General features: G+C 36.9%; 1 protein-coding gene and 1 pseudogene across 4 annotated transcripts in view; one reads left to right on the forward strand and one right to left on the reverse strand.

Annotated features, from left to right (window-relative positions):
* USP9X (ubiquitin specific peptidase 9 X-linked) overlaps positions 1–20,625 on the forward strand; it is a 124,890-nt gene that overhangs the window by 77,971 nt on the left and 26,294 nt on the right. For all 4 annotated transcript variants that reach the window (XM_057537590.1, XM_057537591.1, XM_057537589.1 and 1 more), the window contains 10 exons: positions 1,848–1,978; positions 2,178–2,456; positions 6,059–6,184; positions 7,150–7,275; positions 8,328–8,494; positions 14,068–14,176; positions 14,403–14,549; positions 15,138–15,284; positions 16,080–16,302; positions 18,588–18,808. In XM_057537590.1, the coding sequence (XP_057393573.1) occupies positions 1,848–1,978; positions 2,178–2,456; positions 6,059–6,184; positions 7,150–7,275; positions 8,328–8,494; positions 14,068–14,176; positions 14,403–14,549; positions 15,138–15,284; positions 16,080–16,302; positions 18,588–18,808 (1,676 nt within the window). The remainder of the gene's footprint in view (positions 1–1,847; positions 1,979–2,177; positions 2,457–6,058; positions 6,185–7,149; positions 7,276–8,327; positions 8,495–14,067; positions 14,177–14,402; positions 14,550–15,137; positions 15,285–16,079; positions 16,303–18,587; positions 18,809–20,625) is intronic.
* Positions 17,134–18,352, reverse strand: LOC103016071 (60S ribosomal protein L35a-like; annotated as a pseudogene).

Genomic DNA, 20,625 nt, shown 5'->3' on the forward strand with positions numbered 1-20,625 from the left:
AAATGAATAAACTATAATCCAACAACATTAAATGATTTGCTTAAAATTCAGTGCTTCCTCTTCTTAGAGCTCTTGTTTCTTTTCTCCTATTCCCTTTGCCCTCCCTCCTTCACTCAGAATATTTTTAAACTAAGCAAGATATTTTCAGGTACAGCATATGAATTGGTTTCTTTTTAGAGAGTAACTTGGATCTTTATTGTTTAAAAAAAAATTGAGAAAACCTAAATACCCAGTGTTAGAGATTAAACTAGTGTACTGGCAAAAGGACATGTCATTTTAATCATTAATGTAAAATGATATAGGGGATGAATATTTAATGACAGGAGAAGATACTCACAAATGTTTTATTATTAAAACTGAATATTTCATTTAGTTATAATGTCACTCTCCTTTCAGAATAGGGAAAGCCAACAGTTTTAACACAAATTGAAGTTTTTTTGATAAGATATTTCCAAGCCTGTAAAAATTAGCTTACCCGAAGGAAATTGTAGTAATTTTCAGTTATCTTTATTCTTCAAGAAAATCTTATTTATCGAGTGGTATTTTAATCATAGGGCATTTGCCTTGGAAATAATTTGATTATTGAAGTACTTTCTGAAGTAAATTTGAGTGTTTGGTAGCTAATAATGGGATTGTTTCTTTCTTTTTTACCGTATCTTTTTAGTGTGATTTAAGTGAAACTCATCTTTTAATATTACCAAAAAAATCTTCTTACTTGATGTGCACATTAGGCACTGTTCCCTTTTTTTTTTTTTTTTTAATGTTTGCTTTTTAAGGTTCAGTTTCCAAGGATACCAGTAAGCTTCTTTCATTGTAACAAACCAGTTCGTACAGGGGTCCCCAACCCCTGAGCCACCGACTGCTACTGGTCTGTGGCCTGTTAGGAACCTGGCCGCACAGCAAGGAGTGAGCAGCAGGCCGGACCAGTGAGCGAACGAAGCTTCATCTGTATTCACAGCCGCTCCCCATCACTCTCATTACTGCCTGAGCTCCACCTCCTGTCAGATTAGCGGCAGCATTAGATTCTCATAGGAGCTCGAACCCTACTTTGAACTGTGCATGCAAGGGATCTAGGTTGAGGGCTCCTTATGAGAATCTAATGCCTGATGATCTGAGGTGGAGCTGAGGCGGTGATGCTAGTGCTGGGGAGCGGCTGCAGATACAGATTATCATTAGCAGAGAGGTTTGACTGCACAGAGACCATAATAAATCAGTTGCTTGCAGACATATCAAAACCCTATCAGTGAGTGTCCCACTGATTCTGCATTATGGTGAGTTGTATAATTATTTCATTATATATTACAATGTAATAATAATAGAAATAAAGTGCACAATAAATATAATGCACTTGAATCATCCCAAAACCATCCCCCCAACCCTGGTCTGTGGAACAGTTGTCTTCCATGAAACAGGTGCCTGGTGCCAAAAAGGCTGGAGACCGCTGAGTTAATACACAGTGTCACGGAGGCTAACGTAAGTTGGAAGGAAGAGCTTGTCATATTTCCGTTTTTTTTATTTTCAATAAGAACTACTTCCTTTTGAAGTATGTTGCAGTTTTTTGGTCTCTAGTGCCTGAGGAAGACATGTTGATTTGAGGTCTCTGAGTAGGAGGAGACTGCTTCCTTCGTGTTTGGGTTGAGTGATTAAAGAGCCCTGGTTGATTGTGACTTTTTTTTTTTTTTTTTAAACCAATCCAGATCTGGTTATGTCTTGTGAAGTTTGAGCCTGTAACTCAGCTGAATTGATTCTTATTCCATACTAAAGTAGTCTTCAGAATATCAAAAGTAAAATACTATGAATGCATGAATTATGTTTTGTTTTAGACTATGTATCTTTTTTTCTTACAGATAGCACAACAATAGAAAAATTAAGAGCTATTTGTTTAGACCACGCCAAACTTGGAGAAAGCAGCCTTAGTCCATCTCTTGACTCGCTTTTCTTTGGTCCTTCAGCCTCACAAGTGCTATACCTAACAGAGGTTGGTTTTTACTTTTTGAATTTATTCCATGTTCTTGAAATTTGACCTTTTATATGATAATGTGAAGAACATGGATAAAATCGTAATGAAATAGTTTTGAAAGAATTTCAAAATATGGGAAAATTTTAAACTAATGATGATGAGGAAAATAAGAAATTATCTTAAAACCTTTTAATACAGTTCTTCTACTTTTTTCCAGGTAGTCTATGCCTTGTTAATGCCTGCTGGTGCACCTCTGGCTGATGATTCCTCTGATTTTCAATTTCACTTCTTGAAAAGTGGTGGCCTACCCCTTGTCCTGAGTATGCTAACCAGAAATAACTTCCTACCAAATGCAGATATGGAAACTCGAAGGGGTGCCTACCTCAATGCTCTTAAAATAGCCAAGCTGTTGCTAACTGCCATTGGCTATGGCCACGTTCGAGCTGTGGCGGAAGCTTGTCAGCCAGGTGTGGAAGGCGTGAATCCCATGGCGTCGGTAATACAGACTTTTTAAAAATATTTTTGTAATAATAGATGGCAACTTTTAAAGTTAAACTTCTTAGAAACTCTTAAGAGTTGCTTATAGAGTTCAGAGTTGATTCAAAATGTTTTCAGTTCCTTTCCAGTGGTTCCTCATTTTAATGGTTTCCTTCTATTAAATTATATTTGTATTAAAATTACAAATGCTTTTCACTGACTCTACTCTGAGAGGGCAGTTCTTCCCTGTTCCCTTAAATCCTGTTTGACTTTCGATTAATACTTTTTTTTTTTTTTGATGTGTAGTTGACTTACAATATTAGTTTCAGGTGTGCAACAAAGTGATTTGATATTTTTATAGATTATACTCCATATAGTTATTATAAAATATTGGCTATATTCCCTGTGTTGTACCTTATATCCTTTTTTAAATTTGTTTATTTATTTATTTTTGGCTGCGTTGGGTCTTTGTTGGTATGCGCGGGCTTTTTCTAGTTGCGGCGAGTGGGATCTACTCTTCGTTGCGGTGCACGGGCTTCTCATTGCGGTGTCTTCTCTTGTTGCGGAGCACGGGCTCTAGGCGCATGGGCTTCAGTAGTTGTGGCTCACGGGCTCTAGAGCACAGGCTTAGTAGTTGTGGTGCACGGGCTTAGTTGTTCCACGGCATGTGGGATCTTCCCGGACCAGGACTCGAACCCATGTCCCCTGCATTGGCAGGTGGATTCTTAACCACTGCACCACCAGGGAAGTCCCCGCCTTACATCCTTATAGCTCACTTATTTTATACCTAGTAGTTTGTACCTCTTAATCCCCTTCACCTATTTTGCCTCTCTCCCCTCTGGTAACCACTAGTTTGTTTTCTGTATCTGTGGTTCTGTTCCTGTTTAGTTATATTTGTTTGTTTTATTTTTTAGATTCCACGTATACGTGAAAATATACAGTATTTGTCTTTTCTTTGTCGGACTTATTTCATTCTTTTTATGGTTGAATAATATAATATTCCATTGCATATACACACCCCACATCTTTTTTATCCATTCATCTGTTGATGGACACTTAACGTTGCTTCCATATCTTGGCTATTGTGAATAATGGTGCTGTGAACACTGAGGTGCATATATCTTTTCAAATTAGTGTTTTCATGTTCTTCAGATATATACCCAGGACTGGAATTGCTGGATCACTGTTTGCAGATGATCATGGTACTATTCTATACGTATAGAACCCTAAAGACTCCACCAAAAAACTATTAGAACTAATAAGTGAATTCAGTAAAGCTGCAGGACACAAGATTGATATACAGAACTCTGTTGCATTTCTATACACTAATAATGAACTATCAGAGAAATCAAGGGCGCAATCACATCAAAAAAAAACACCTGGCAATAAAATTAACCAAGGAAGTGAAAGACCTATACTCTGAAAACTATAAAACGTTGATAAAAGGAAATTGTAATACGATACGAAGAAATGGAAAGTTATCCTGTGTTCATGTATTGGAAGAATTAATGTTAAAATGTTCATACCCAATGCAATGTATAGATTTAATTCAATCGCTATCAAAACTTGTGACATTTTTCACAGAACTAGAACAGATAATCCTAAAATTTGTATGGAACCGCTAAAAACCCCAAATAGTCTTTTAATTATTTTATTTTATTTTTCGGCCTCACTGCACCACTTGAGGGATCCTAGTTCCCCGACCAGGGATTGAACCCAGGCCCTTGGCAGTGAAAGCACGGAGTCCTAACCACTGGACCGCCAGGGAAGTCCTTCTTTCAATTATTTTAAACCTACTAAAAACTCCATATGAATCTCTTCCTAGCTCGTATCTGGCATGCATATATATATATATATATATATATATATATATATATATATATATATATATATATATACACACACACACACACAGATGGCAATAAAAAAGATGTTAACCCTTGTACAACACAGGTTTGAACTGCTCGAGTCTGCTTATACATGGATTTTTCAGTAAGTACTACAGTACTACACGATCCTAAATTGATTGGAACCACAGATACCCAGGGCCGACTGTAAAGTTTTGTGCAGATTTTCGACTCCTAGAATGTCTATCCTCCTAACCCCCATGCTGTTCAAGGATCAACTGTAATTGATTTAGCCTGTTGCCAGCCTCTCTTCCCACCTTGACAGGCTTAACCTCCAATTCTGAACTTATTTTGACTCTGTTTTTACCTTGATCCATTTTACCAAAGGTTCTCAAGACATGCCAGAATTCGATGCCTATTTATGAGAAGTCAAACTACGCATTTGACTTGTTTTATATGCATCATAAGTGATGGTTTACTAAGTTACCAATAGAAGATAAAAGCTTCAGGAATATAGATGTTCTATTTTAAGAATGGCTTAGGCCTTGAGATTAGAATATTGATTAGATATGTGATACTATAATAATCACATATAATTGAGATAATAGCATTTATAATTGTTTTAGGTGTGATGATGATACTGTGGTTATGTTTAAAAGGAAGAGCCCCCTCTTTTAAGAAAAAATTGTTGAAGTATTTACAGATGAAATTATATGATATTTAGGATTTGCTTCAAAATAATCCTGGGGTGGGGCAGGGATGGAAAGTGAGGGGAGTGGTTAGACAAAGTAATTTTGGTCCTTTGTTCATAATTGTTGAAGCTGGGCGGTGGGTACATGTGAGTTCATAATCCTTTTCTCTCCACTTTCATATATGTTAGAAATTTTCATTAAAAAGGGTAATGAAAAAAAGTGGCCCAAGTCTTAAATTGTTTTGCATTAAAGGTACCACGCTTACTAGGATTTTTTTAAAGTGGTGTTCTTCTTAAGATAAAAACAGATTCTTACCGTAATCCCTGACACAGGAGCTTAATGAAGTACACAGAAAATATAAATGCTCCCCTCTTTCACGTCTCTCTTTTATTCAGAAAATGTGCACTGTGTATACAGAGGTACATAATAGCCTGTAATCTCAAGGAGCTCACAGTCAATAGGGCGGTAAAGGCAAAATTAGTAAAAACAGACTTGTCTTAAATACTGTTGTAGAAATACTTACAATATGGAGAAGAGTTAGAACTTGAAAGGCAGTCAGAATTGCCTGGCTAATAACTACTTAAAAGTAATCTTTTTTCTTTATGGGCTTAAAAATTTGGTCTGGTACCTTTTATATATTAGTATTTTTCTTCTGTTATTGATATTCCTTACTTTTTTTTTTCTAAAAAGAGTTTGATGACCAGGGTGAATGGGGAGCAGGGTCTGCCCAGGAGCATGCATGTGAAGTACTTCACTGAGTTTCTAGTTGGGACTGCGACCAGTCAGTTCAGTTTATCACTCACCTCTGCAAGTTGTGCTGAATGCAGATGTAGAGACACAAGTTGGATTGATGTAGAATGGGGGTTTGCAGAGGGATATGTGGCACTCCACTACACAAGAAAAAGAGGAAGCCCACATTGTTGGCAATGCAAAGAACTTTTTGTGTAAGTCACACGGGTTCTACAGTGTATTGAATATATACAGAAGGGAGGTCATCCTGAGGGAGTGGTGCTGAGTGAGGAGTAAATGATTGGATTTGGTTATGTACGCAGTATTAAAGTAAAATATTTATCTTTTTTCAGGTCAACCAAGTTACTCATGATCAAGCAGTGGTGCTACAAAGTGCCCTTCAGAGCATTCCTAATCCGTCATCTGAATGCATGCTTAGAAATGTGTCAATTCGTCTTGCTCAGCAAATATCTGATGAGGTTAGTATTAAATTTGTAAAGCTCTGAAATTCTGGAAGGTTCATTTCTTTCACTTTTGACCCTCTCTTTATGTAGAAATAACCCTTATCACATTTTGGGGCTTAATTTTCCTAGGCCCACTCATTTTAATCACTGACTCAGTCTAGATAAAGTTCCCTTAACATGAATTTTACCTAACGATAATAATATTAGTACTTTCTGGTTTTAATCACCTTTATGTACAATGAACAGCATCCTTTTAAAGCATATAATTAGGTGGAATTTGACAAATACATATGTGTGTCACACGTCCACCATAGTCAAGACACAGAATGTCTCCATCACTCTTTCCATATGCCCCTTTGAAGTCTCTTCTTCTTCCCTGTCTACCCCTGGCCTCAGATAACCACTGATCTTTTGTTACTATATAGTAGTTTTCATTTTCTAGAATTTTACACAAGTGGAATCATACAGTGTGTGTTCTTTTATGTCTGCTTCTGTCACTCAGAATAATGACTTTGAGAATTATCTGTGTGGTGTGGACCATTAGTCCATTCCTTTTTATTGCTGAGTAATATGCCATTATGAATATTCCACATTGTGTTTATCCATATACTTGGTAAAGGACATTCTCTTTCTTAGCTGTGAATAAAGCTGCTGTAAACATTCTGTACAAGTGTTTGTGTGGACCTAAGTTTTTATTTCTTTTGGGTAAAAAACTAGGAGTGGAATGGTTTGATCACCTATGTAGTCTTTTTAAGGTTCTTCTGAAAGTAGAGTAGGGCCAGATAATAACTTGGAGAGCATACTTTGTGGTATTGCTGTTAAACGAAATAATGGGACAAAGGCAACTTGGGAACCTAAAGACAGTGGTACTACTTCACAGCCATTCTTGTTTCCTTTACAGGGAGAAACATTTTTGCTTTTCTAGTGATTATTCCACTCTAATACTGTGTCAACTGTTTTAATTACTCATTATCTTGCAGGCTTCAAGATATATGCCTGATATTTGTGTAATTAGAGCTATACAAAAAATTATCTGGGCATCAGGATGTGGGGCATTACAGCTAGTATTTAGCCCAAATGAAGAAATCACTAAAATTTATGAGAAGGTAAGAATTATCGCAGAAATATATTACCTTTAAGACAATGTTTAATTGTGCATGAGGCTGAATTATTATGTCTGCCATCTTAATATGAAACTGTCTTTTTCTACTTCTCACTAAAGTCAGGTATAATTATTTCATACTGAATTTGCTTTCTCCTATTCTCTTTATTCTTCTTTCATCATCTTTCTGTCCTATGTATTTTGGTTTAGGTAACTGTCAGTTGTGATATCATGGCATTTACGTATTTTTGACTCTCTTAAAGCATTCAAGAGTGTCAGCCAATTAGGTATCATCCTTGATCTTCCATTAGATTAATCATTTACAGAAGAGAGACTGTGTTTGACTCTTTGATTTTCTGTTATATATATCTGCCCCTGATAGCCACTGCTGCTTATTTAGAAGGGGAAATTAAGTTATAGGAGCTTCCCTTTTATGGCCAACATAACCGTGATTTGCCTGGGATGTATGTTGATGTCCTATACTGTTGGTTATTCACTCAGCTAATATTTGAATGCCTGTTCTTTTTCAGGCATGTACTATAAATATTACTTATTGATAACTTCAGGTTAGAATTTATTAGCTACCTACCCAAGCATATTTTAGGTCATAAAACCTTCAAACCTTTCCTGAACGGTTGTCTAAGACAATTGCTTTTGAATACAATGGCACTGTAGGTAAGCTACATAATGGGACTAGTCAGAAGTTGGGTACTCTGACTGCAGTGCCAGAGTGGTTCTTGAGGAAGGAATGATTGTTGGTGCAGAAGTACACAACTCAGAAGGTCTCTAGGAGCCTGGGGGACAAAGAAGCAGGTAATATGCTCCGTGTGCTCCTTCAGCCATCCTTGGGACGTAGCAAAAGAATAGAATTAGACTATCATCTGTTTATACTCATTTCCGTGCTATATTTCAAAGGGGCCTCAAGAGTTGTAGGTAAAGAAGCTGAGGCCAAGTGGTTTAAGTGACTAGGTAAGTTTTAAGCACTAACTTGAAGTTTGTATGAGATTTTTCTTAAATACATCTCTAGGTAATTTGTCCCTGACTATAATTTTACAGACCAATGCAGGCAATGAGCCAGATTTGGAAGATGAACAGGTTTGCTGTGAAGCATTGGAGGTGATGACGTTATGTTTTGCCTTGATTCCGACAGCCTTAGATGCTCTTAGTAAAGAAAAGGCTTGGCAGACATTCATTATTGATTTACTGTTGCACTGTCACAGCAAGTAAGTGTCTTTTTTAATTGTAAGAAATTTGATCTTATTTTTTTTAAGCAGAAATGAATTAATTTGTGTTGGCAGAATTTATCCCAGGAATCAAATATTTATTGTCTCTATAGCACACTAATGTTTAGGAAATTTTTATTTAACTGTGTTTTGCCTAGACCTGAATTTGTTCGGTTTTACTGTCTACAAAATGTGAACATTAATTCTCAAAGTAAAATTAATTTTTCTGTAATTCCAGAATTTAGTTTCACCTAAGAGGTATGTATTTTAGCCCATTTAAAAAATCTGGTTTACAAGATTTAAATTAAATAGGACATTTAGCTTCCTTTCTTAGATACCTAGAGCCAAGTGTTTTTTTTTAGTGAAGTTGTTAAGTCAATGTGGAATTCATAAGGCATGGTTATGGTAAGAACCTTCGCATTTTACACTGAGAATAAAGACCAATTATAAAGTCCTAGTTTTTCATTTTAAGAGCATTTATTCAGTGGCATTAATTTTGTTTTGGGCTTCTTTTTGTGCAGGTCAATCAAATTTGTAGAAAATGTAGGTTTTCCATCCTCTTATGTCAATCTAATCTTGACCTTCATAAGGTAACTTTTTAAACTTGAGCTCTAATCAATATCACTGTTACATGTAATTAATCTATCTCACATACATTTTGCAAAAAGACCCAGGAAATGTTCACTTTGTTTATTCTTTCACATTCCATTCAACGATGACAAAAATCACTGATGAAAAGTTAGTGTAAAGTCAAAATAAGCACTTTGCTGATATGAAGCCTAGTGGTAAAGTTTTTTTGTTTTTTGTTTGTTTGATTTTTTAAGTGTACATGGTGTGATGGAATAGTAGGTTCAACTCACTCCAGGGGATGCTGTAAAGTAATTTAGTGGTCTCAAGTGGGAATCTCTATTATTTTAGAAGTTCCTTGATAATTTCCTTGAAGACATCTAGTTCAGCCTATTCAGAAAGTTCTTTGATGGGATCCCCACCCCCCAAATAACCTTGAGCTTGCTATCTCTTTGAGAAAACTTTATCATCGTTGGACAACTGTGTATGTTAAGAAAGATAAATAGGTTGAATAAGTCTGGAGGAGAGAAAAGATGATTAGCCATGAGTTTTGATGAAGTCAGACCTGGAGGTACAAATTTCTTAATCTATGTTGATTTTTTAAAATCTTAAACTAAATTAGGAACTTATGTCACTTTCTTTGCTACTAAGTATCAAGGAACTTCGTTTAATAAGTTTTCTGCCCTCTACTTTTTACGAAAATCCCCATTATAGGAAGTTAGAACCATTTGACTCCTCTTCTCCCTGAAACTTGTGCACAATGAAGTAAAAAGTACCGTACACAGCACTTCTTCTCATGCCTCTTGTTATTTTGTCTTTGACAACAAGGGGGGTCTTCTAAGGTTAAGATCTTTTTTGAGCTTTAGGTATCTGATTTTCTTCCCTAGTACTGACTCCCACCCTGCCCTGCAGTTTTAGTTATGTATGTATGTATTTATTTATTTATTTTTATTTTTGGCTGCTTTGGTTCTTCGTTGCGTGAGCAGGCTTCTCATCGCGGTGGCTTCTCTTATTGCGGAGCACGGGCTCTAGGCACGCGGGCTTCAGTAGTTGTGGCTCGTGGGTTCTAGAGCTCAGGCTCAGTAGTTGGGGCGCACGGGCTTAGTTGTTCCGCGGCCTGTGGGATCTTCCCAGACCAGGACTCGAACCCGGGATCTTCCCGGACCAGAGCTCGAACCCGTGTCCCCTGCATTGGCAGGCGGATTCTTAACCACTGCACCACCAGGGAAGCCCTGCCCTGCAGTTTTAAATCATCATATTATAAATATCAGAGTACCGGGCTTCAATACTTGCAGAGTATATCTTGCAAAATATGATCGTGTTGTTTTCCTGCTTAAAATCTTTCCATGTCTTCCCATTGTCTTTGAATTAAGTGTAAACATTTAAATTTGGTTTATAAGCACTCCACAATTTGGCTCTTGCTTCTACACACTCGAAAATTTCAACTTCAGGGCCACATTTTCCAATAAGTTTTCCTTATCCCTAGAGGCCTCCTAGACCTCTGTTCCTATTAGAAGAGGTCTGCTTCCACATAACAGCACTGATATTTTGTTGTAATTGCTCGTAATTGGATTTGAATTCCTTTAAGTGGATTTGTTGTGTTTTTTTTTTAAGCCTCCTCCAGCACCTGTTGCTTTTATACTCTGCCTGTTTAACTCCTTTATGTTACCTTGATCCATGGAGGCATTTGAGTTTGCCACTCCTGGCATAGTGCTTTCAAGGCACAGCTGAGTATTCTGGTAGAAGAAGAGAAAGGGATAATGCAGAAAAGGAGATTAGTAGGCATCAGTTTACAGAAGGCCTTTGATGCTGAGATCCAAGTAGTGTTAGATTTTAATATTGTAGGCAGTCTCACCGATGAATAATTTATCAAGTACCCATTATGCACCAGGCAGTGTTCTAGCTACTGGGAATATAGCAGTAAACAAAACAGACAAAATGTCAGCCTTTTTGGAGTCTGTACTAAAGGGGATGTGGGGAGTGGGAAAGGAAGACACATGGGAAAATATATAGTATGTTATATTAATAAATGCTATCGAGAGAAATAAATCAGGAATGGGGATGAGTGGGGAGGCAGGGTCATTGGAGTTCAGTTTTATGTAGGATAGTCAGAGAAGACTTCCCAGAGAAGGGTGACCTTTTAAACAGAGCTCTGAAAGAGTGAGGTAGTGATCCATGCAGTTAATGGGGGAAGTGTGTTGGGTTTTTGGGTGGGGGTTTTTTGTGTTTTGTTTTTCATTTTAAATTGTATTTTTTTTGTTCAGCTTTATTGAGATATAATCAGCATATAACTGTGTAACTTTAAGGTGTACAAAGTGTTGATTTGATACAGTCATATCTTGCAGTATGATTACCACCATAGCCTAAGGTTAGCTAACACCTCCATCATATTTCATTTTAAATTTTATTTTATTTTTTATATGAGAAATACATTTTGGTCATCTGAATGACCAAATATATATATTTTTTAATTTTTATTTTTTTTTATTTTTTTATTTTTTTTTACTTCGGGTTTATTTATTTTATTTATTTATCTATTTATGGCTGTGTTGGGTCCTCGCTTCCGCGCAAGGGCTCCCTCCAGCTGCGGCAAGCGGGGGCCACTCCTCATCGCGGTGTGCGGGCCTCTCACCATCGCGGCCTCTCTTGTTGCGGAGCACAGGCTCCAGACGCGCAGGCTCAGCAATTGTGGCTCACGGGCCCAGCCGCTCCGCGGCATGTGGGATCCTCCCAGACGAGGACTCAAACCCGTGTCCCCTGCATCAGCAGGCAGACTCTCAACCACTGCGCCACCAGGGAAGCCCCCTTAATTTTTATTTTTTAATTGAGGTATATATAGCTGCTTTACAGTGTTTCAGGTGTACAGCACAGTGATTCAGTTATACATATATATTTTTTTTCAGATTCTTTTAAATCATAGATTATTACGAAATACTGTATTTCCTGTATTATATAGTAGGTCCTTGTTGTTTATCTATTTTATATGTAGTAGTCTGTTAATCCCAAATTCCAACTTTATCCCCCCCACCCCCCCGGAGAAGTGTGTTTTAAGCAGAAGAAACAACAGATGCAAATGTCCCAAGGCAGGAACATGCCTGACATGTAAAGAAAAACATGGAGCCGGGTGTGTCTGGAACAGCAGAGGTGGGGGAGTTGTAGGAGGTGAGGCCAGAGAGGCAATAAGCAGCCTGTAAGGATTTTATAGATCATTGTAAAGACATTAACTTTTACCCTAAGTGAGATGGGAATCCATTGGGGTTTTTTTTTTTTTTTTTTGGTTTTTTTGCTGCAGCATGCGGGATCTTAGTTCCTTGACCAGGGATCAAACCTGTGTCCCCTGCATTGGGAGCACAGAGTCTTAACTACTGGACCACCAGGGAAGTCCCCCATTGGAGGGTTTTGAGCAGAAGAATGATATGCTCTGAGTTAACATTTTACGTTTATTCTGGTTGCTTTGCAGGAAAGGCACTTAGACTATTTCATTAATTCAAATAAAAGATGAGAGAGTCTGGAAGTATGGCAATAGTAGAAGTGGTGAGAAATGATCAGATTTTGAGTATGTTGTGAAGATACAGGCAACAGGATTTTTTAGTAGATGTGTTTCTTTTGAAGCATTACGAAAGTCCGCATGTGTGAGGGAGGGTTCATCAGGAACTGACAAGCATCAACTCTTTATAGACCCTCACTCTATTTGGGCCGCATACCTAACTTTTTAAAAAATAAACTAGGGCAGTATGAATGACATATACCTCTGAAAATCTGGTAAAAGTTATGGACCTTCTCCCCAACAAAACCAAGTACTCCTGATGTCAGTTTATTTGAATTCCACTAAACCTAACCCACAAAGCTTCTAAAGGTCCCTATGGTTTATAGGACCATGTACAGGTTTCAGAAACCTAAAAAATATCCAGGAGGGAGGTTAGTACACAGAATGTATACTGTCAGGTTCTTACATTGAACTAAAAATTTGTTTGTAAGCCGTTTATCAGCTAGCACATTGGCAGAAACATAGTTATTCACCAAATGTAGTTTGTAATGTCTGTACGATAGACAAATGCTTCGTTAGCAGATACTTTTTGAGCATCTTCCATATGTCAGATGTTGTTCTAGGTGCCAGGAACTCATGCTTCAACAAAGGAAAGCCCTGTCCTGAAAGAGCTTACTTTCTAATGGAGACAAACCTCCATCTTGTAAACAAACAGTATTTATACATCTGGTAACTGGTTCTTAGCACCTGTTATATGCCAGGCATCATTCTTCATTCTGGAGGCACAGTAGTAAACTAAATAGATGATGTCTTTGCCTTCTTGGAGCATTTATTCTAGTGAGATCTGTATAGTATACATATTTTTTAAGAGACCCATGATGCTCAGGTAAAAGTCCCAGTACTGTGACCAGAGACAAGTTTTTCCCATGGGTAATCATAGAATATTGTATTATATGGTGGTTCTCAATCTTTAGCACACGTTAGAATCACCTGAAGGCTTTATAAAAACGCAGGTTGCTGGGGCCTGAGAAATTGCATTTTTACCAAGTTCTCAGATGCTGCTGATGCTGCTCATCTGGGTAACATGCTTTGGGAATCGCTAGTATAATATCAGGGACATCTGCAGCAACATCCTTATTGTGTAATTGCAACAGAATTTCTACAGAGTTGTTTGCTCCAGAGCACAATGGAATAATTCTATGGAATGCCCAAAAGATGCTTAAGACTTACCATACAACTCTTGTACCTAGAGGAACATTTCCAGCCTGTTCCAAGAAAGGGGTGTTAGAAGGTATCCCTTGAACTCTTCAGTGACAATTTGAGGTTTTAGTTCTTGACACACAGCCTAAGTTCATCTGTTAAACGTTGCTGCTTAAAGGGGTGTTACGTATTCTTGTATTTTTACTTTTAATTTACCTACCCCTTAACACCCCACCCCCACCCCGAGAGACAGTGTTGGAATCTTTTTTCTTTTTCTTCATGAAGATAATATATGAAATGTGAAACATTTTTATTTCAGAACTGTTCGCCAGGTGGCACAGGAGCAGTTCTTTTTAATGTGCACCAGATGTTGCATGGGACACAGGCCTTTACTTTTCTTCATTACTCTGCTCTTCACCGTTTTGGGGGTGAGACATTTTTTAATATACTTATCATTGTGATTCATTCTTGTACATGGAACAGTCAAGAATTCATGGTTTTAGCTTGTATTAAGGTTAGAGCAGTCTATATTTTAAAAATATTAGTAATTTCCCATCCTATGTTAGTCATTTACTCTAGTTAATTCTGGGTTTTTAAAAAGTGGATTCTGAGCATGGACATGTAAATTCATATTATTCTACTTTATTGTTTCAGAGCACAGCCAGAGAGAGAGCTAAACATTCAGGCGACTACTTTACTCTTTTAAGGCACCTTCTTAATTATGCTTACAATAGTAATATTAATATACCCAATGCTGAAGTTCTTCTCAATAATGAAATTGATTGGCTTAAAAGAATTAGGGTAAGTTGCATTTAATACTGTGTTTATCATCAGTAAATAAGATATTTTATTAGTAGTTTATAGTTTTGAGCATTTTGGTTAAATGAAAAACAACAAAGAGTAATGAAAAGGACCAAAGAATATACTCTGTGTTAGTGGATATTACTAACTCATGATTCACAGAATGAATGCGTAAGTAGTTTTGTCAAATGCCTTGCTTTACTTAAAACTTGAAACACTGATATTCAGCTTCTTCCATTTTAAAATGGGCCCATTTTGCAAATTTTCATCTTTTAAAAAGTATTCTTGAATTGTTTTCATCAAAAAATGAGTCTGATAGACTAGCACTTAATTTAACTTTTGATCTTAACACCTGATACTTCTTACTTAGAGTTGTATGAGAATTTATTTCTGAAGAGATTGGTAGCTTTTAGCCTTCAGATTAGCATTTCTTCTGCTAGTTTGTAAAGCCTACTTCTAGAAAGTTCTGAAGAGAAAAAATCGCTTAGAATGGAAAAGTTTGAAGGAATTGCCTCTGTCTAGCTCACTCTTGTTCTGACATCTCACCACCCTTTCGTAAGTTAGGCATTTGATATTTTTCTTTGGCAGGATGATGTTAAAAGAACAGGTGAAACGGGTGTTGAAGAGACAATCTTGGAAGGCCACCTTGGGGTAACAAAAGAGTTACTGGCCTTTCAAACCCCTGAGAAAAAATATCATATTGGTTGTGAAAAAGGAGGTGCTAATCTTATTAAGGTAAGTTTTGTCGGCTTGGTCCTAAGCTATGTATCATTAACGTTCTACATGTTTGTTACCAAATCTGTCTGGTTAATTTATGGTATCATGTCTTTGGTGTATTTTCTTGATCATTTCTCTTTTCTACTTTTAAAGAATATAGAGGTTACAGTAACTTTTAAAATATCGTTTCTAAATTTTGTACATGAATAAAATTTCAGTACTGTGTAAAGTAAGCACTATTTAATTTTTCTATTTAGAAAATCTGAACTTTTTGCTTCATCAGACTTTTTACTTATCACAGACTTTTTACTTCATCAACTTTTTACTTTATTTAGAATGAGACAAACCTCTATTATGTAAGACTGTGCATATTTACTGTGTTTCTTTGATGAGTTTTTTCACATACGTGGTAACTCAAGGAAACAAAAAGTGTCATTTTAGGACATTTAATTTTTATTCAAAATGAGCTTTGGTATACATGTGATTAAAAGAGTAAATTTACTTAATGTGAATTTTTGTTAAGTGCTACAGTCAACTCATTCTTGATGAGTTTTTAACCTGAGAAATCGGGTTGGTTTGTTAATTGTAGTAAATAGTGTTTTGAAGTGGGATGTTTTTATTAGAAAATCCAAGTAAGTTTTCTGACATGCAATGAAATCTTGAATTCTGACAATTAATTTAACATTATTTCCTTCCAAGAGACATTTCTTTCTTTAAAAAAAAATACATACACATACGCATATATGACTTTACATGTATTTTTATATAAATATGTATCATTGCTAATACATAATCCGTTTTTCAACTTTGTAGGAATTAATTGATGATTTCATCTTCCCTGCATCCAATGTTTACCTACAGTATATGAGAAATGGAGAACTGCCAGCTGAACAGGCTATTCCAGTCTGTAGTTCACCAGCTACCATTAATGCAGGCTTTGAGTTACTTGTAGCATTAGCTGTTGGCTGTGTGAGGAACCTCAAACAGATAGTAGATTCTTTGACTGAAATGTACTACATTGGCACAGCAATAACTAGTAAGTATTTTAAAATACAAAGTTCTGATGGCAGTTCTCTCATGTGTTCAAATTCTGTTTTCCTTTTAGTAAACATCTTCAACTCATGTTTTCCTTTCTTTCAGCAACTAGTTTAACATTTAAGACCATTACAAGCAATGAGTCTTAATGTAGAAAAGTTTTCAAATGTTTGTTAAATGTCTTCCTGTAAGTGGTGCAAGTATTGAGCAACAAAATAAATTTCATTTCAGTCAAATCTGGACTAAAATCCAAACTCCAGAATAATAGTCAAATTTCAGAGTTCAAACTTAAAAAGTCAAATTACATGCATTGGAAAACCTTTCAGGCCCTCACTTTAGAAGCTCTTTAATGTTATTTTCATATGAGTTCTAAGAAAATCTGGTTTTAAAGATTAGAATGTGAGAAGATAACATTTTAGTGCCCTTGGTCCTCAGTTAATGCTCACATGAAGCCCATGAAACAGACTGTAGACTGTAGATCTTACTGATATAGAACTGAAGCTCAAAAGGGATGAGGGCAATATAAAATGACTGAGACAGCAGAAATAAGAAAGCAAACCACAGTGGAGGCTGTTCTGTTTTAGGAGAAAACCATTTATCTACAAAGCTTAAGAATATAATTGATGATAGTAAATCTTTAAGAACATGTCAGATTATTTTTTGATATGTTGTATTTTAGAATATAAGGACTTTTTAATAACATTTTAGGAGATTCTGATTAAAGTTCTTAAAGGTTAGACAATTATTCTATCAAATTTGTATATAGTAGGGTGGGGGTTTTTGTTTGTTTTTAAACAAATCCACACTTTTATTTATTTAGTTTTCAATAAGTTTAAACCCTCAAGGGGTACGGCAGCACACAGATTCTGTGGCCAATGGCCTTAGCAGGAAGGTTGCTTTGGAATTTGACACGAACCAAGCCAGTGTTTCCATGAGCACAAGTTACCTTTCCCCAGATTCTTCTGGTTTTGTTCAGTTTGCCACCAGGAGTCACTGTTGTTCTTTGCTTTGTACACATGAGCACGTCTCTTGCCCAGGTAGAATTCAGTTTCATCTTGGGCATAAACACCTTCTATTTTAAGAAGAGGAACCCTCTGGTTTCACAGGACCCTGCTTATAGCCAGCAAAAATAGAGCCTTGGACCACAGCCTTCCAGACCTATTTGCTGTTTTAGAAGTCCTGTTCCCAGCACTCCTCCACAGGCTCCAGGATGGCAGAAAGAGAAAGGCCGCTTGTTCTTAAGTAGTACATTTGTGTGGTAAAGATGTCAAGTACCAGAGAAGGATGTATTCTAAAACATTTTTCCTGCCCATTCCATTCCCCTGGTCCCCTTTGATAGCTGTGACCGTTATCTTCAGTTCATGTCTATCCTCCCAGAATCTCTGAGTATGCAAAATCCACATACAAAATCTTTTTTTGTTTGTTTGTTTAGTTTTTTAACCACAGATTGGTCTGGAGTGCACAGTGTTCTTCACTTTGTTTTCCCCTTAATATATCTGTGATCATTTCCTATCAACACATAAATATTTATCTAAATCCATTTATTAGCTATATACCTTTCTACCTTTCAGTTCAATATACTATATAATTTATATAACTGGTCTTATAGATGATGATATGTACATTGTTTCCAGGTGTATACTAGGTAGAGGGAGATAGGCAGTGATTTACAGTTCTCACAGAACTCAAATCCACTATCTTGTTTGCTCCTCAAAATAACATTGTGATTATAGGCAAAGCACGTGTTACTCTTATTACTACATTTATTAAGAAGGAAACAGAGGCTTGCCTGAAGATGAAAGAGTTGGTAAGCATCAGAACCTGGATGTGAACCCAGGTGATATCTTAGGATTATTTAAAACTTAGTAAGCTATCATATGTTGATATATTTGTATAACATTTCATGCCAGAATGAGTTTGAAGGCACTTGAAAAAACATAAAAGTAAAAAAAGTTAAAGTTCATAATGACTAAATTATAATAAAGTTAAAAGTAAAGTTAACATGTAGAAATTAGCCTTGTACCATCTTGTGAGACTGCTGAGACTGCCATAGAAGCAACATCAGATAAAGCATGGGTTCATAGATGGTGGGGTAAGAATCTATATAGTGGTACGTGTTGCTGTGTATCTTCGATTTGTTGAGGGTGAAATGCATACCTAGAGCACTATTTCAGGTGGCTATAGGAGTAGTGGAATTGTTGGTAATGTTAATTTATCAGCTTAATAAAGTCTAAAGTGGACAAAATGTTTTTATTCGTGCTACAAGAATCTTTTGTCTTCTCTCAGCTTGTGAAGCACTTACTGAGTGGGAATATCTGCCACCTGTTGGACCCCGCCCACCAAAAGGATTTGTGGGGCTGAAAAACGCTGGTGCTACTTGTTATATGAATTCTGTGATTCAGCAACTCTACATGATTCCGTCCATTAGGAATGGTATTCTTGCAATTGAAGGCACAGGTAGCGATGTAGATGATGATATGTCTGGGGATGAGAAGCAGGACAACGAGGTAAATTTTATTTAGCATTTTTGTTTTCTGTGTTTGAAGTTCTGATACGAGATACTGTTGTTCTCGCTTAGAAAGCGTTAGACTTTCACTGGACCTGTTGGCAAATATTTGAAAATAAAGCTAGAATCTCCCAGCACAGACTGCTACCTCGACATAGTGCTCACTACCTACCAGACTTGCAACTACAGTTAATTTTTATGATAGTTTATATGTTTTAAAGCAACAGTTAATGTACTCACTTTTGGGGGTTTGGTATAATTTAGAGTTTGTATAATGATAAGAATCTTCATTTTTAATAATAGTCTAAATTATATTTTTACTTTTCTGTTTGATATTTTAATTATGTATCTCCATTTATTTATGCCAAGATAATGTGCTATGCCAGTTTCATTGTCTGTGCTTACTTTTAGATTACTTTTGCATTTCTCCCAGATCATAACTATTTTTGCTTAGGAAACAAACTTCTACTTGTGACAAAATTTAGGCTCCTACCAAGTATCCAATGCAGAATAAAGCTGTGAAAAAATTAGGTTGTAGTGGTGGATCAGAGTTGACATAAATATGGCATGGTTCCTTAAAGAAGAGACTATGGCCAGACTTAATAAGCTGTGGTCATGTTTGCGTCTACCCTGTATTTCTTTGTTTTTATTTGACCTTTTCCCACTCATGGTGTTGTCATGGTGAGAGCTGAAGAGAGAAGCCAGAGCATGCTCTGGTTGCAGTAAATATCTTAAATGGTTCTTTTCTCATTCCCTCTCTTCAGTCACCGAACTATTTGCTCTGAGGTAGTTTATTACTTACAGGGAGGGTTTCTGAAACATACACTAGACCCCAACTCTTCCCTAGGTCTGCTGAACCGCATCATCCAGGGATTGGGGTCTGAGCGTTTTTACTTTTTTAAGAAGCTTCATAGGCATTGCTCACACCATATACCTGGTTAAGAACCACTGCTCTGGGTGAAAATTGGAGTTCAGATTCTAGTTCTGTGATTCATCACATCTCTAGGTTGTTGAGTTAAGCACAGTAGAGATAGCTAATTGTACCAGCAAACAAAGTATGATACAGTTCAAATAAGGTGTCTCAACTTTGCTCTCATGGTACCCTCTGCTCTGTGTTGTCTCGGCACCCCATTGCACTGGGGGGTGTTTTGGTTTTGGTTTTTTGCCTGTGTGCTTTTTTCCTTCCCTAGACTAAGTTTCTCGTGGGCAGGGACTGGACATTGTCTATTTCTACATCCAGGTCCCACACAGAGTTCTGCAGCCACCATTCTCTTTCCATCTCTATGAATTTGACTATTCTAGGTACCTCATATAAGTGGAATCATACCATATTTGTTTTTTTGTGACAGGCTTGTTTGACTTAATGTAACGACCATTTCATAGCATGTGTCAGAATTTCCTTTCTTTTAAAGGCTGAATAACATTCCTTTGAATGTATATACCACATTTTGTTTATCCATTTATTCATCAGTGGACATTTGGGTTGCTTCCACCTTTTTGTGGGGGGTGGTGCACACGGCGCGGCCTGCGGGATCTTAGTTCCCGACCAGGGATCGAACCCGCTTCCCCTGCATTGGGAGCACAGAGTCTTAACCACTGGACCGCCAGGGAAGTCCCTGATTCCACCGTTTGGTGGAACTCAAAATTGTGAATAATGCTGCTCTGAACATGGGTATACAAATATCTCTTCAGGACCTTTCTTGCAGTTCTTTTGGGTGTTTTACCCAGAAGTGGAATTGCTGGGTCATTTGATAGTTTTATTTTTAATTTTTTTAGGAACTGTTTTCTACAGTGGCTGCACCATTTTACATTTCCCAC

This window comes from Balaenoptera acutorostrata, chromosome X (assembly GCF_949987535.1).
Source record: "Balaenoptera acutorostrata chromosome X, mBalAcu1.1, whole genome shotgun sequence".
NCBI lineage: Eukaryota > Metazoa > Chordata > Mammalia > Artiodactyla > Balaenopteridae > Balaenoptera > Balaenoptera acutorostrata.